At 53.6% G+C, this 16,020-nt stretch overlaps 1 protein-coding gene across 1 annotated transcript in view; it reads right to left on the reverse strand.

Annotated features, from left to right (window-relative positions):
• Nucleotides 1-16,020, reverse strand: part of PCCB (propionyl-CoA carboxylase subunit beta) — a 99,400-nt gene that overhangs the window by 56,309 nt on the left and 27,071 nt on the right. Inside the window, exon 9 of the mRNA XM_075338733.1 lies at nucleotides 6,199-6,280. Coding sequence (XP_075194848.1) covers nucleotides 6,199-6,280 — 82 coding nt within the window. The remainder of the gene's footprint in view (nucleotides 1-6,198; nucleotides 6,281-16,020) is intronic.

Below are 16,020 nucleotides of genomic sequence, written 5' to 3' on the forward strand. Positions count from 1 at the left end.
CGAAGGCAAAGAGATATCCTGATTAAGATGAAAAGAGGATACCACCTTCGGGAGAAACTCCTGAATAGGGCGCAGCACAACCTTGTCCTGGTGGAAGACCAGGAAGGGAGCCTTGGATGATAGTGCTGCCAGCTCAGACACTCTCCGAAGAGATGTGATCGCTACCAGAAAAGCCACTTTCTGTGATAGTCTAGAAAGTGAAACCTCCTTCAGAGGCTCGAAGGGCGGCTTCTGGAGGGCAACTAGTACCCTGTTCAGATCCCATGGATCTAACGGCCGCTTGTACGGGGGTACGATATGGCAAACCCCCTGTAGGAACGTGCGCACCTTAGGAAGGCGTGCCAAACGCCTCTGAAAAAAGACGGATAGCGCCGAGACCTGACCTTTAAGGGAGCCGAGCGACAAACCTTTTTCTAACCCAGATTGCAGGAAAGAAAGAAAGGTAGGCAATGCAAATGGCCAGGGAGACACTCCCTGAGCAGAGCACCAGGATAAAAATATCCTCCACGTTCTGTGGTAGATCTTAGCGGACGTGGGCTTCCTAGCCTGTCTCATGGTGGCAACGACCCCTTGGGACAATCCTGAAGACGTTAGGATCCAGGACTCAATGGCCACACAGTCAGGTTCAGGGCCGCAGAATTCCGATGGAAAAACGGCCCTTGGGACAGTAAGTCTGGTCGGTCTGGGAGTGCCCACGGTTGGCCGACCGTGAGCTGCCACAGATCCGGATACCACGCCCTCCTCGGCCAGTCTGGGGCGACAAGTATGACGCGGCTGCAATCGGATCTGATCTTGCGTAGCACTCTGGGCAAGAGTGCCAGAGGTGGAAACACATAAGGGAGCCGGAACTGCGACCAATCTTGCACTAGGGCGTCTGCCGCCAGCGCTCTTTGATCGCGAGACCGTGCCATGAAGGTTGGGACCTTGTTGTTGTGCCGTGACGCCATTAGGTCGACGTCCGGCACCCCCCAGCGGCGACAGATTTCCTGAAACACGTCTGGGTGAAGGGACCATTCCCCTGCGTCCATGCCCTGGCGACTGAGAAAGTCTGCTTCCCAGTTTTCTACGCCGGGGATGTGAACCGCGGATATGGTGGAGGCTGTGGCTTCCACCCACATCAGAATCCGCCGGACTTCCTGGAAGGCTTGCCGACTGCGTGTCCCCCCTTGGTGGTTGATGTATGCCACCGCTGTGGAGTTGTCCGACTGAATTCGGATCTGCCTTCCTTCCAGCCACTGCTGGAAGGCTAGTAGGGCAAGATACACTGCTCTGATTTCCAGAACATTGATCTGAAGGGTGGACTCCTGCCGAGACCACGTACCCTGAGCCCTGTGGTGGAGAAAGACTGCTCCCCACCCTGACAGACTCGCGTCTGTCGTGACCACCGCCCAAGACGGTGGTAGGAAGGATCTTCCCTGTGATAATGAGGTGGGAAGAAGCCACCACTGCAGAGAGTCTTTGGCCGTCTGGGAAAGGGAGACTTTCCTGTCCAGGGATGTTGACTTCCCGTCCCATTGGCGGAGAATGTCCCATTGAAGTGGACGCAGATGAAACTGCGCAAACGGAACCGCCTCTATTGCCGCCACCATCTTCCCGAGGAAGTGCATGAGGCGTCTTAAGGAGTGCGGCTGAATTTGAAGGAGAGCCTGCACCCCAGTCTGTAGAGACCGCTGCTTGGCCAGCGGAAGCTTCACTATCGCTGAGAGAGTATGAAACTCCATGCCAAGATACTTTAGTGATTGGGTCGGTGACAGATTTGACTTTGGGAAGTTGATGATCCACCCGAACGCCTGGAGAGTCTCCAGTGCAACATTCAGGCTGAGTTGGCATGCCTCTTGAGAGGGTGCCTTGACCAGTAGATCGTCCAAGTAAGGGATCACAGAATGTCCGTGAGAGTGCAAGACTGCTACCACTGCCGCCATGATCTTGGTGAACACCCGAGGGGCTGTCGCCAGACCAAATGGCAGAGCTACGAACTGAAGATGGTCGTCTCCTATCACGAAGCGTAGAAAGCATTGGTGCTCTGTAGCAATCGGCACGTGGAGATAAGCATCTTTGATGTCTATTGATGCTAGGAAATCTCCTTGAGACATTGAGGCAATGACTGAGCGGAGGGATTCCATCCGGAACCGCCTGGCGTTCACATGCTTGTTGAGCAGTTTTAGGTCCAGAACAGGACGGAAGGAGCCGTCCTTTTTCGGAACCACAAAGAGATTGGAGTAAAATCCTCGCCCCCGTTCCTGAGGGGGGACAGGGATCACGACTCCTTCTGCTCTTAGAGAGTCCACCGCCTGCAGCAGGGCATCTGCTCGGTTGGGGTGTGGGGAGGTTCTGAAGAACCGAAGTGGAGGCCGAGAATTGAACTCGATTCTGTACCCGCGAGACAGAATGTCTGTTACCCACCGGTCTTTGACCTGTGACAGCCAAATGTCGCAAAAGCGGGAGAGCCTGCCACCGACCGAGGATGCGGAGGGAGGAGGCCGAAAGTCATGAGGTAGCCGCTTTGGAAGCGGTTCCTCCATTTGCTTTCCTGGGGCGTGAGTGAGCCCGCCAGGAATCTGAGCTCCCTTGTTCTTTCTGAGTCCTTTTGGACGAGGAGAATTGGGCCTTGCCCGAGCCTCGAAAGGACCGAAACCTCGACTGCCACTTTTTCTGTTGAGGTTTACTTGCTCTGGGCTGTGGTAAGGAAGAGTCCTTACCCTTGGACTGTTTTATGATTTCAGCCAATGGCTCACCAAACAGTCTGTCTCTAGATAATGGCAAGCTGGTTAAGCATTTTTTGGAACCAGCATCTGCTTTCCAGTCCTTTAACCACAAGGCTCTGCGCAAAACCACAGAATTGGCGGACGCCATAGCGGTACGGCTCGTAGATTCTAGGACAGCATTGATAGCATAGGTCGCAAACGCAGACATTTGCGAAGTTAGGGACGCCACTTGCGGCACTGCTGGATGTATGAAAGCATCCACCTGTGCTAAACCAGCTGAAATAGCTTGGAGTGCCCACACGGCCGCGAATGCTGGAGCAAACGACGCGCCGATAGATTCATAGACAGATTTCAACCAAAGGTCCATCTGTCTGTCGTTGGCATCTTTAAGTGAAGCGCCATCCTCTACTGCGATTATGGATCTAGCCGCAAGCTTGGAAATTGGGGGATCCACCTTTGGACACTGGGTCCAGCGTTTGGCCACCTCAGAGGGAAAAGGATAACGGGTATCCTTAGAACGTTTAGAGAAACGCTTGTCTGGATGAGCGTCGTGTTTCTGGATCGATTCTCTGAAGTCAGAGTGGTCCAAAAAAGCACTTAATTTACGCTTGGGATATAGGAAATGGAACTTCTCCTGCTGTGCAGCTGCCTCCTCTGCAGAAGGGGCTGGGGGAGAAATATCCAACAGCCTATTAATTGCCGATATAAGGTCATTAACCATGGCGTCACCATCAGGGGCATCCAGATTGAGAGGGGCCTCAGGATTAGAATCCTGATCACCGTCCTCAGTCTCATCACAGAGAGACTCTTGTCGCTGAGACCCTGAGCAGTGTGAAGACGTGGAGGGTCTTTCCCAGCGAGCTCGCTTAGGCTGCCTGGGACTGTCATCTGAGTCAGAGACTTCAGCCTGTGATGCTTGAGACCCCCCTGAAGTACGGATTAGTTCCAACTGAGGGGGACCGGAGAGCATAGACACAGCAGTGTCCATGGTCTGAGCAACTGGCCTGGACTGCAAGGTCTCCAGGATTTTTGCCATAGTCACAGACATTTTATCAGCAAAAACTGCAAAGTCTGTCCCCGTCACCGGGGCAGGGTTCACAGGCGTCTCTGCCTGGGCTACCACCACAATAGGCTCTGGCTGACGAAGTGCCACTGGGACTGAACATTGCACACAATGAGAGTCGTTGGAGCCTGCTGGTAGATTAGCCCCACATGCAGTACAAACAGTGTACACAGCCTGTGCCTTGGCACCCTTGCGTTTTGCGGATGACATGTTGCTGCCTCCTCAGAGCAGTACAGGGTGTCCAGCCAAGAAGCGACCTTACAGTGCAACTATATATATATATGGTACCAAGAAACAAGTACACTAATATAACACTGAGGCACTAGTGGGGCCAGCACTAAAGTGCAGCTTACCGCCCGCTTAGGAGCGGGTGTGTGGTCGCCGAAATCCCTTTAGTCTGGGTCTCCCAGAGCCTGCTGCCTTTCCCCAGCCAGACCGCATGTGTAATGGCTGCCGGCGTCCTTGTGGAGAGGGGGGGCGGGCCCTGGGCGTATACAGACGAAGAGCGGGAAGCCTGCTTCCCACTGTGCCTAGTGAGAGGGCTGGAGCATGTAAATAAAGCTCCAGCCCTCGGCGCTGCCTATTGAGCAGCGTCTCTCCCCTACCCTGATTGACAGGGTGGGGGCGGGAACGAAGCGGCGCTAGGCCGCAGAAGCCGGGGGCTAAAGTTAGAAGCGCCGCCGCCGTAAAAGCGCGGTCGGCGCAAAGTCCCCGGCGCACCACAAGTCGCAGCTGCGCCGCCGCTCCAGTAGCGGTCGGCGCAGTAGTTCCCAACATGTAACGTCACTCAGCAAAGCTGCAGTGACCTAACCCCAGCGCACAGCGCTACTGTCCCCGGCGCACTATAACGCTCAGCAAGCCTTGAGAGTGTCCATGCCTGCCGGGGACACAGAGTACCTGAAAGTTGCAGGGCCTTGTCCCTGAACGGCACTCCCGCTCCAAATCCAGCAGGTTCTCTGGGTCTGTGGATGGAGCCCGGCCCCAGGGCTTGGGGGCCGGCAAGATCCCACTTCCACAGAGCCCTCCAGGGGATGTGGAAGGAAAACAGCATGTGGGCTCCAGCCTCTGTACCAGCAATAGGTACCTCAACCTTACAAGCACCACCTCGGGTGAGAAGGGAGCATGCTGGGGGCCCCATATGGGCCCTCTTTTCTTCCATCCGATATAGCCAGCAGCTACTGCTGACTACACACAGTGGAGCTATGCGTGGATGTCTGACCTCCTTCGCACAAAGCAGAAAACTGGTGAGCCAGTGATCCCACTGGGGGTGTATAGCCAGAAGGGGAGGGGCCTTACACTTTTTAGTGTAATTGCTTTGTGTGGCCTCCGGAGGCAGTGCTATACACCCAATCGTCTGGGTCTCCCAATAGAGCGCCGAAGAAACAAGTGTTTATAGTGCATTTCTGCTGTACAGAACATCTCTCAGTAACCCATAAGGAACAGTCATCAGATTCACATTGCAACATAAAGAGCCTGTCTGTACAACTGAGGTCAGGTATATTTTTCTCTCTAATGCGCTGGCATTTTTTAAAAAAATATATAGTTTAATGAGAACCAGCAGGATTTTGCTGTATGAGGAATAGGCAGTAAGATGCTGAATCCAGGCATACCTGTTATAGAAAGATCCGATGCTTGGTTACAGAAATATCTTTCATCAAAGTTGCAGAAATGCACTGCACGGTGATTGGCGTGTGCAGCGGTGCGGGCCTTTGTGGGTCGGGTCCTCTGTGTATATTCCTCCTCCAGCGTCCTCTATGATGTGACCCCTTTTCCTTCTTTGAATACTGAGCAGCCATTGCTGTTGTTGACGGCACATGTGCATTAACATAGTGATTTTGTCTTCATTAAAATGGCGCTGGACTCCGCACATGCGCACACCGTGATCTCCAGCACCATTTTATGGAAGACACTTGTGGTGAAGACTATGAAAGGCATTGGAGCGTGAGCAGATGTTTTGAGGGGGTTTTTTGTGTTTGTTTTTTTACACATCTGTGCATGCGCCCCTGGCCACTTATAAAACGGGACACAGTCGCCATTTTAATAAAGACATAATTATCGTCAATATGCACAAGCCGCCAATAGCAGCAATGGCGGCGTGGTGCAATATTCAAATAAAGAAAAGAGGGCACAGCATTGAGGACACTGGAGGACTTTATAGCGAGGACCCAACTAACAAAAGATACTCTGTTGCACCTGTCAATCAAACTGCAGTGCATTTCTGCAACTTTGCTTAAAGATATTTCTGCAACCAAGCATCGGATCTTTCTTGTTGACGAGTGTATTATATGTATGTAAACCATCTTTGCACGTTCAGCGCCATGCAGCTACTTTTGCTTTAAAATAAAAGGTTTATAATTAACAATAACTCTGCAGAAACTGACTGAGAAACTGCCAAGGATCTAACAAGATATAAAAGACTGAAAACCTTACTGAGTGAATGATGTCCAGCATGTCGTAGGCTTTAGTGGATTCCATGGGAACAACAGTATCTAATCCGGGGACGAGGCGGTCACTGCGACACAGAGGAAAAATCGTAACTGGCAAGTGAATAAAACCAAGGAGCTTTATGGAGCTGGATAGGTCTTATATAGGAGGCCTCACTATCATAAAAATCTACAGACGGGCGCTAAGGGGTTAATGAAGAGCAAGAAGGGAATTTTGTTTACTTACCGTAAATTCCTTTTCTTCTAGCTCCTATTGGGAGACCCAGACAATTGGGTGTATAGCTTCTGCCTCCGGAGGCCACACAAAGTATTACACTTTAAAAAGTGTAACCCCTCCCCTCTGCCTATACACCCTCCCGTGCATCACGGGCTCCTCAGTTTTGGTGCAAAAGCAGGAAGGAGGAAACTTATAAATTGGTCTAAGGTAAATTCAATCCGAAGGATGTTCGGAGAACTGAAACCATGAACCAAAAGAACAATTCAACATGAACAACATGTGTACACAAAGAACAACAGCCCGAAGGGAACAGGGGCGGGTGCTGGGTCTCCCAATAGGAGCTAGAAGAAGAAGGGAATTTTGTTACTTACCGTAAATTCCTTTTCTTCTAGCTCCTATTGGGAGACCCAGCCGATTGGGTGTATAGCACTGCCTCCGGAGGCCACACAAAGCATTACACTAAAAAGTGTAAGGCCCCTCCCCTTCTGGCTATACACCCCCCGTGGGATCACGGGCTGCTCAGTTTTAGTGCTAAAGCAAGAAGGAGGAAAGCCAATAACTGGTTTAAACAAATTCACTCCGAAGTAACATCGGAGAACTGAAAACCGTTCAACATGAACAACATGTGTACCCGAAAAAAACCAACAATCCCGAAGGACAACAGGGCGGGTGCTGGGTCTCCCAATAGGAGCTAGAAGAAAAGGAATTTACGGTAAGTAACAAAATTCCCTTCTTCTTCGGCGCTCCATTGGGAGACCCAGACGATTGGGACGTCCAAAAGCAGTCCCTGGGTGGGTAAAGAAATACCTCATGTTAGAGCTGCAAAGACAGCCTTCCCCTACGGGGAGGTAACTGCCGCCTGCAGGACTCTTCTACCTAGGCTGGCGTCCGCCGAAGAATAGGTATGCACCTGATAATGTTTGGTGAAAGTGTGCAGACTCGACCAGGTAGCTGCCTAGCACACCTGTTGAGCCGTAGCCTGGTGTCGTAATGCCCAGGACGCACCCACGGCTCTGGTAGAGTGGGCCTTCAGCCCTGATGGAACCGGAAGCCCAGCAGAACGGTAGGCTTCAAGAATTGGTTCTTTGATCCATCGAGCCAGGGTGGCTTTTGAAGCCTGCGACCCTTTGCGCTTACCAGCGACAAGGACAAAGAGTGCATCCGAGCGGCGCAGGGGCGCCGTGCGGGAAATGTAGATTCTGAGTGCTCTCACCAGATCTAACAAATGTAAATCCTTTTCATACCGAAGAACTGGATGAGGACAAAAGGAAGGCAAGGAGATATCCTGATTAAGATGAAAAGAGGATACCACCTTAGGGAGAAACTCCTGAATGGGGCGCAGCACTACCTTGTCCTGGTGGAACACCAGGAAGGGATCCTTGGATGACAGCGCTGCTAGCTCAGACACTCTCCGAAGAGACGTGACCGCCACTAGAAAGACCACTTTCTGTGAGAGACGAGAAAGTGAAACATCCCTCAGAGGCTCGAAGGGCGGCTTCTGGAGAGCAATTAGTACCCTGTTTAGATCCCATGGATCTAACGGTCGCCTGTACGGAGGGACGATATGACAAACCCCCTGCAGGAACGTGCGCACCTGAGAAAGTCGTGCTAGACGCTTCTGAAAAAACACGGATAGTGCCGAGACTTGCCCTTTAAGGGAGCCGAGCGACAAGCCCTTTTCCAACCCAGATTGCAGGAAGGAAAGAAAAGTAGGTAACGCGAATGGCCAGGGGGATACTCCTTGTGCAGAGCACCAGGATAAGAAAATCCTCCACGTTCTGTGGTAGATCTTAGCAGAAGTGGACTTCCTAGCCTGTCTCATGGTGGCAACGACTCCTTGGGATAATCCTGAAGACGCTAGGATCCAGGACTCAATGGCCACACAGTCAGGTTCAGGGCCGCAGAATTCCGATGGAAAAACGGCCCTTGGGACAGTAAGTCTGGTCGGTCTGGTAGTGCCCACGGTTGGCCGACCGTGAGATGCCACAGATCCGGGTACCACGACCTCCTCGGCCAGTCTGGGGCGACGAGTATGACGCGGCTGCAATCGGATCTGATCTTGTGTAGCACTCTGGGCAAGAGTGCCAGAGGTGGGAACACATAAGGGAGCCGGAACTGCGACCAATCTTGCACTAAGGCGTCTGCCGCCAGAGCTCTTTGATCGCGAGACCGCGCCATGAACGTCGGGACCTTGTTGTTGTGCCGCGACGCCATTAGGTCGACGTCCGGCACCCCCCAGCGGCGACAGATTTCCTGAAACACGTCCGGGTGAAGGGACCATTCCCCTGCGTCCATACCCTGGCGACTGAGGAAGTCTGCTTCCCAGTTTTCTACGCCCGGGATGTGAACCGCTGATATGGTGGATGCTCTGTCCTCCACCCACAACAGAATCCGCCGGACTTCCTGGAAGGCTTGCCGACTGCGTGTCCCTCCTTGGTGGTTGATGTATGCCACCGCTGTGGAGTTGTCCGACTGAATTCGGATCTGCTTTCCTTCCAGCCACTGCTGGAAGGCTAATAGGGCAAGATACACTGCCCTGATTTCCAGAACATTGATCTGAAGGGTGGACTCCTGAGTCCACGTCCCTTGAGCCCTGTGGTGGAGAAAAACTGCTCCCCACCCTGACAGACTCGCGTCTGTCGTGACCACTGCCCAGGATGGGGGCAGGAATGATCTTCCCTGTGATAATGAGGTGGGAAGAAGCCACCATTGCAGAGAGGCCTTGGCCATCTGGGAAATGGAGACTTTCCTGTCCAGGGAAGTTGACTTCCCGTCCCATTGGCGGAGAATGTCCCATTGAAGTGGGCGCAGATGAAACTGTGCAAACGGGACTGCCTCCATTGCTGCCACCATCTTCCCTAGGAAGTGCATGAGGCGCCTTAAGGAGTGCGACTGACCATGAAGGAGAGACTGTACCCCTGTCTGTAGTGACCGCTGCTTGTCCAGCGGAAGCTTCACTATCGCTGGCAGAGTATGAAACTCCATGCCAAGGTACGTTAGTGATTGAGTCGGTGACAGATTTGACTTTGAAAAGTTGATGATCCACCCGAAAGTCTGGAGAGTTTTGACAAGTAGATCGTCCAAGTAAGGGATCACCGAGTGTCCCTGGGAGTGCAAGACTGCTACCACTGCCGCCATGACCTTGGTGAAAACCCGTGGGGCTGTCGCCAGACCAAATGGCAGAGCTACGAACTGGAGATGTTCGTGTCCTATCACAAAACGTAGAAAACGTTGGTGCTCTGTAGCAATCGGCACGTGGAGATAAGCATCTTTGATGTCTATTGATGCAAGGAAATCTCCTTGAGACATTGAGGCAATGACGGAGCGGAGGGATTCCATCCGGAACCGCCTGGCATTCACATGCTTGTTGAGCAGCTTTAGGTCCAGAACAGGACGGAACGAGCCGTCCTGTTTTGGAACCACGAAGAGATTGGAGTAAAAACCTTGCCCTTGTTCCTGAAGAGGAACAGGGATCACCACTCCTTCTGCTCTTAGTGAGCCCACCGCCTGCAGAAGAGCATCTGCTCGGTCGGGATGTGGGGAAGTTCTGAAGAACCGAGGCGGAGGACGAGAACTGAACTCTATCCTGTACCCGTGAGACAAAATGTCTGTTACCCACCGGTCCTTGACCTGTGGCAGCCAAATGTCGCAAAAGCGGGAGAGCCTGCCACCGACCGAGGATGCGGAGGGAGGAGGCCGAAAGTCATGAGGCAGCCGCCTTGGAAGCGGTTCCTCCGGTTGCTTTCTTGGGGCGTGAGTGAGCCCGCCAGGAATCTGAGCCCTTTTGCTCTGAGTCCCTTTGGACGAGGAGAATTGGGCCTTGCCGGAGCCTCGAAAGGACCGAAACCTCGACTGCCACCTCCTTTGTTGAGGTTTGCTTGATCTGGGCTGGGGTAAGGAGGAGTCTTTACCCTTGGACTGTTTAATGATTTCAGCCAATTGCTCACCAAACAGTCTGTCTACAGATAGTGGCAAGCTGGTTAAACATTTTTTGGAAGCAGAATCCGCTTTCCATTCTTTTAACCACAAGGCTCTGCGCAAAACCACCGAGTTGGCAGACGCCATTGAGGTACGGCTCGTAGAGTCCAGGACAGCGTTGATAGCATAGGTCGCAAACGCAGACATTTGCGAAGTTAAGGACTTCACTTGCGGCACTGCTGGACGTATGATAGAGTCCACCTGTGCCAGACCAGCTGAAATAGCTTGGAGTGCCCACACGGCCGCGAATGCTGGAGCAAAGGACGCGCCGATAGCTTCATAGACAGATTTCAACCATAGGTCCATCTGTCTGTCATTGGCATCTTTAAGTGCAGCCCCATCCTCCACTGCAACTATGGATCTAGCCGTAAGCCTGGAGATTGGGGGATCCACCTTTGGACACTGGGTCCAGCGTTTGACCACGTCAGGGGGAAAGGGATAACGTGTATCCTTAAGACGTTTGGAGAAACGCTTGTCTGGATAAGCATGGTGTTTCTGGACTGATTCTCTGAAGTCAGCGTGGTCCAGAAAAGTACTCAGTTTACGCTTGGGATACCTGAAATGGAACTTCTCCTGCTGTGCAGCTGCCTCTTCTGCTGAAGGGGCTGGGGGAGAAATATCCAACAGTCTATTGATGGCCGCTATAAGGTCATTTACCATGGCGTCACCATCAGGAGTATCCAGATTGAGAGCGGTCTCAGGATTAGACTCCTGATCACCCTCCTCTGTCTCATCACGCAGAGACTCTTCTCGCTGAGACCCTGATCCGCGTGATGACGTGGAGGGTCTCTCCCAGCGAGCTCGCTTAAGCTGCCTGGGACTGTCATCTGAGTCAGAGCCTTCAGCCTGAGATGCCTGGGACCCCCTTGAAGCACGGATTAACTCCAACTGAGGGGGACCGGGGAACATTGACGCAGCAGTGTCCATGGTCTGAGTGACCGGCCTGGCCTGCAGGGTCTCTAGGATTTTTGTCATAGTGACAGACATCTTGTCAGCAAAAACTGCAAACTCTGTCCCCGTCACCGGGACAGGGTTCACCGGTGACTCTGCCTGGGCCACTACCACCATAGACTCCGGCTGACGAAGTGGCACAGGGACCGAACATTGCACACAATGGGGGTCTTTGGAACCTGCCGGTAGATCAGCCCCACAAGCGGCACAAGCAGCGTATACAGCCTGTGTCTTGGCACCCTTGCGTTTTGCGGATGACATGTTGTCGTCTCCTCAGAGCAAGATAGGGTATACAGCCAAGAAGCGACCTTACAGTGCAATATATAAATATATATGGTATAGAGAAAAAGATACACCAATATAACACTGTGGCACTAGTGGGGCCAGCACTAATGTGCTGCTTACCGCCCGCTTAACGCGGGTGTGTGGTCGCCAGAAATCCCTTGTCTGGGTCTCCCAGAGCCTGTGTCCGTTCTCCAGCCAGACTGCATGTAGGAATGGCTGCCGGCGTCCTGTGGAGAGGGGCGGGCCCTGGGCGTGCTGCAGACAAAGAGCGGGAACTGGCGTCCCACTGTGCTCAGTGAGGGGGCTGGAGTATGTAAAAAAGACTCCAGCCCTCTGCGCTGACTATCGTACAGCGTCTCTCCCTTGCCCTGATTGACAGGGTGGGGGCGGGAACGAAGCGGAGCTAGGCCGCAAAAGCCGGGGACTAGATTTATAAGCGCCGCCGTCGTAAAAGCACGGTCGGCGCTAAGTCCCCGGCGCACCACAAGTCTCAGCCGCGCCGCCGCTCCAGGGGCGGCCGGCGCAGCAGTCCCCAACACATAAAGTCCCTCAGAGAAACTGCAGTGACTGTAACCCCAGCGCGCAGCGCTACTGTCCCCGGCGCACTAGCACACCCAGCAAGTCTGGAGTGTGCGCGGCCTGTCCATACGGGGACACAGAGTACCTGAATGTTGCAGGGCCTTGTCCCTGAACGGTACCCAGCTCCGTATCCAGCAGGTTCAACGGGTCTGTGGATGGAGCCCGGCCTCAGGGCTTGGGGGCCGGTAAGATCCCACTTCCTCAGAGCCCTCAGGGGGATGGGGAAGGAAAGCAGCATGTGGGCTCCAGCCTCCGTACCCACAATGGGTACCTCAACCTTAACAAACACCGCCAATAGGAATGGGGTGAGAAGGGAGCATGCTGGGGGCCCTAGTATGGGCCCTCTTTTCTTCCATCCGATATAGTCAGCAGCTACTGCTGACTAAACAGTGGAGCTATGCGTGGATGTCTGACCTCCTTCGCACAAAGCTTGAAAACTGAGCAGCCCGTGATCCCACGGGGGGTGTATAGCCAGAAGGGGAGGGGCCTTACACTTTTTAGTGTAATGCTTTGTGTGGCCTCCGGAGGCAGTGCTATACACCCAATCGGCTGGGTCTCCCAATGGAGCGCCGAAGAAAAGGAATTTACGGTAAGTAAACAAAATTCCCTTCTTCTTTGTCGCTCCATTGGGAGACCCAGACAATTGGGACGTCCAAAAGCAGTCCCTGGGTAGGTAAAAGAATACCCCAATAAAAAGAGCCGACAACGGCTCCCTCTTACAGGTGGGCAACCGCCGCCTGAAGGACTCGCCTACCTAGACTGGCGTCTGCCGAAGCATAGGCATGCACCTGATAGTGTTTCGTGAAAGTGTGCAGACTCTACCAGGTAGCCGCCTGACACACCTGCTGAGCCGAAGCCTGGTGCCGCAATGCCCAGGATGCACCCACGGCTCTGGTAGAATGGGCTTTCAGCCCTGCAGGAATCGGAAGCCCAGAAGAACGGTAGGCTTCAAGAATCGGTCCCTTGATCCACCGAGCCAAGGTTGACTTGGAAGCCTGCGACCCCTTACGCTGGCCAGCGACAAGGACAAAGAGCGCATCAGAACGGCGCAGGGGTGCCGTGCGAGAAATGTAGAGCCGGAGTGCTCTCACTAGATCTAACAAATGCAACTCCTTTTCACATTGGTGAACTGGATGAGGACAAAAAAGAATTTTGTTTACTTACCGTAAATTCTTTTTCTTGTAGTTCCGACATGGGAGACCCAAACCATGGGTGTATAGCTAGCGCCTCCGGAGGACACACAAAGTACTACACTCAAACGTGTAGCTCCTCCCTCCGGGCTATATACACTCCCTGGATGACAATCTATCCAGTTCAGTACAAAAGCTGAAGGAGGACATCCACCCATAAGTAGAGATAGAGTAAAACTCGACAAAACCAGAACTCTGTCTACTAACAACAGCCGGTGAAACACACGGAACAAAAAACTGCCAACAGGCAACAGGGAGGGTGCTGGGTCTCCCATGTCGGAACTACAAGAAAAAGAATTTACGGTAAGTAAACAAAATTCTCTTTTTCTTTATCGTTCCTTCCATGGGAGACCCAAACCATGGGACGTTCCAAAGCAGTCCATGGGTGGGAAATAAACCAAACTGAGAAGTAGGCAAAACCTAACTTCACAAATGGGCGACAGCCGCCTGAAGGATGCGTCTGCCCAAGCTCGCATCTGCCGAAGCAGGAGCATGCACTTGGTAGTGCTTCGAAAAAGTGTGCAGACTGGACCAAGTGGCAGCCTGACACACCTGCTGAGCCGTAGCCTGGTGCCTGAAAGCCCAGGAGGCCCCGACAGCTCTGGTCGAGTGCGTCTTAATCCCCGGCGGGGGAGGCGCCTGAGAACACTGGTAGGCATCGGCGATAGCCGACCTAATCCAACGAGCTAGGGTCGGCTTAGAAGCAGAGAGACCCTTGCGCTGACCCGTGGTTAGCACAAAAAGTGAGGTGCACCGCCGAAAAACGGCGGTGCGTGACACATAGATTTGGAGCGCCCGCACCAAATCCAAGGTGTGCAACGCCTTCTCAAAGCGATGCACAGGGGCCGGACAAAGAGAGGGCAATGAAATGTCCTGGTTAAGGTGGAAGGAAGACACCACCTTAGGGAGAAAGTCCGGAGTCGGACGAAGAACCACCTTGTCTTGGTGAAACCCCAAAAAGGGGGATTCCAAAGAAAGCGCAGCCAAATCAGAAACTCTCCTGAGAGAAGTTATGGCTACTAGAAAGACAACTTTCTGTGAAAGTCTAGACAAGGGAACCTCCCTGAGAGGCTCAAAAGGGGGTTTCTGTAAGGCCGTGAGGACCAAATTAAGGTCCCAGGGATCCAAGGGCCGCCGGTAAGGAGGGATGATGTGAGATGCGCCCTGCATGAAGGTGCGCACCTGAGCCAGTCGGGCGATACGCCGCTGGAACAATACCGACAAAGCCGACACCTGTCCCTTGAGGGAATTGAGGGACAGACCTAACTGGAGGCCTGACTGTAGAAAAGACAGGATGGTCGGCAAGGAGAACGGCCAAGGGGCACGGCCGGAAGAGCGACACCAGGACAGGAAAATTCTCCAAGTCCTGTGGTAAATCTTGGCCGAGGAAGACTTCCGAGCCTGAGTCATGGTGGAGATGACCTCAGGGGGAATGCCTGAAGCCGTCAGGATCCAGGACTCAAGAGCCACGCCGTCAATCTGAGAGCCGCAGAATTCTGGCGGAAGAACGGACCTTGAGAGAGAAGGTCTGGGCGGTCCGGGAGATGCCACGGCACCTCTACGGACAGGCGGAGCAGGTCTGGGTACCAAGCTCGCCTGGGCCAATCCGGAGCAATGAGTATGACTCGACGGCCCTCCGTACCGATCTTGCGCAGAACCCTGGGCAAGAGCGCTAGAGGGGGAAACACATAGGCCAGACGGAACTGAGACCAATCTTGGACCAGCGCGTCTGCTGCGAAGGCCTGAGGATCGTGGGAGCGAGCCACGTAAACCGGAACCTTGTTGTTGTGCCGGGATGCCATCAGATCCACTTCCGGAGTGCCCCACTTGCGGCAGATCGATCTGAACACTGACGGATGCAGGGCCCACTCGCCGCCGTCCACGGTTTGACGGCTGAGATAATCGGCCTCCCAGTTTTCCACGCCTGGGATGTGGACTGCAGATATGGTGGACTTGGAGTCCTCCGTCCACTGGAGGATTCGTTGAACCTCCAACATCGCCAGACGGCTGTGAGTCCCGCCCTGGTGATTGATGTAGGCAACCGCTGTCGCGTTGTCCGACTGAACCCGAATGTGCTTGCCCGCCAACAGGTGGTGAAAGTCTAGGAGAGCTAGAAACACAGCTCTGATCTCCAGCACATTGATCGGGAGGGCTGATTCGGACGGAGTCCAAGTGCCCTGTGCTCGGTGATGAAGAAATACCGCTCCCCAACCGGAGAGGCTGGCATCCGTGGTGAGTATCACCCAGGACGGAGTCAGGAAGGAGCGTCCCTGTGACAGGGAGAGGGGCTGAAGCCACCACTGAAGGGAGTTCCTGGTCTGAGATGACAGAGCCACCAGCCTGTCCAAGGAAGAGATCCGCTTGTCCCAACAGCGGAGAATGTCCAGCTGCAAGGGACGCAGATGGAACTGGGCAAAGGGAACCGCTTCCATTGACGCCACCATCTGACCCAGCACCCGCATGAGGTGTCTGATGGAATGACGGCGGTGCCTCAGCAGAGAGCGCACCGCCAGACGAAGGGACTGCTGTTTGACTAAGGGCAACTTGACAAGTGCCGGCAGAGTCTCGAACTGCATTCCTAGGTACAAAAGTACCTGGGTCGGGGTCA

This window comes from Anomaloglossus baeobatrachus, chromosome 3 (genome assembly GCF_048569485.1).
Source record: "Anomaloglossus baeobatrachus isolate aAnoBae1 chromosome 3, aAnoBae1.hap1, whole genome shotgun sequence".
NCBI classification, from domain to species: Eukaryota; Metazoa; Chordata; class Amphibia; order Anura; family Aromobatidae; genus Anomaloglossus; species Anomaloglossus baeobatrachus.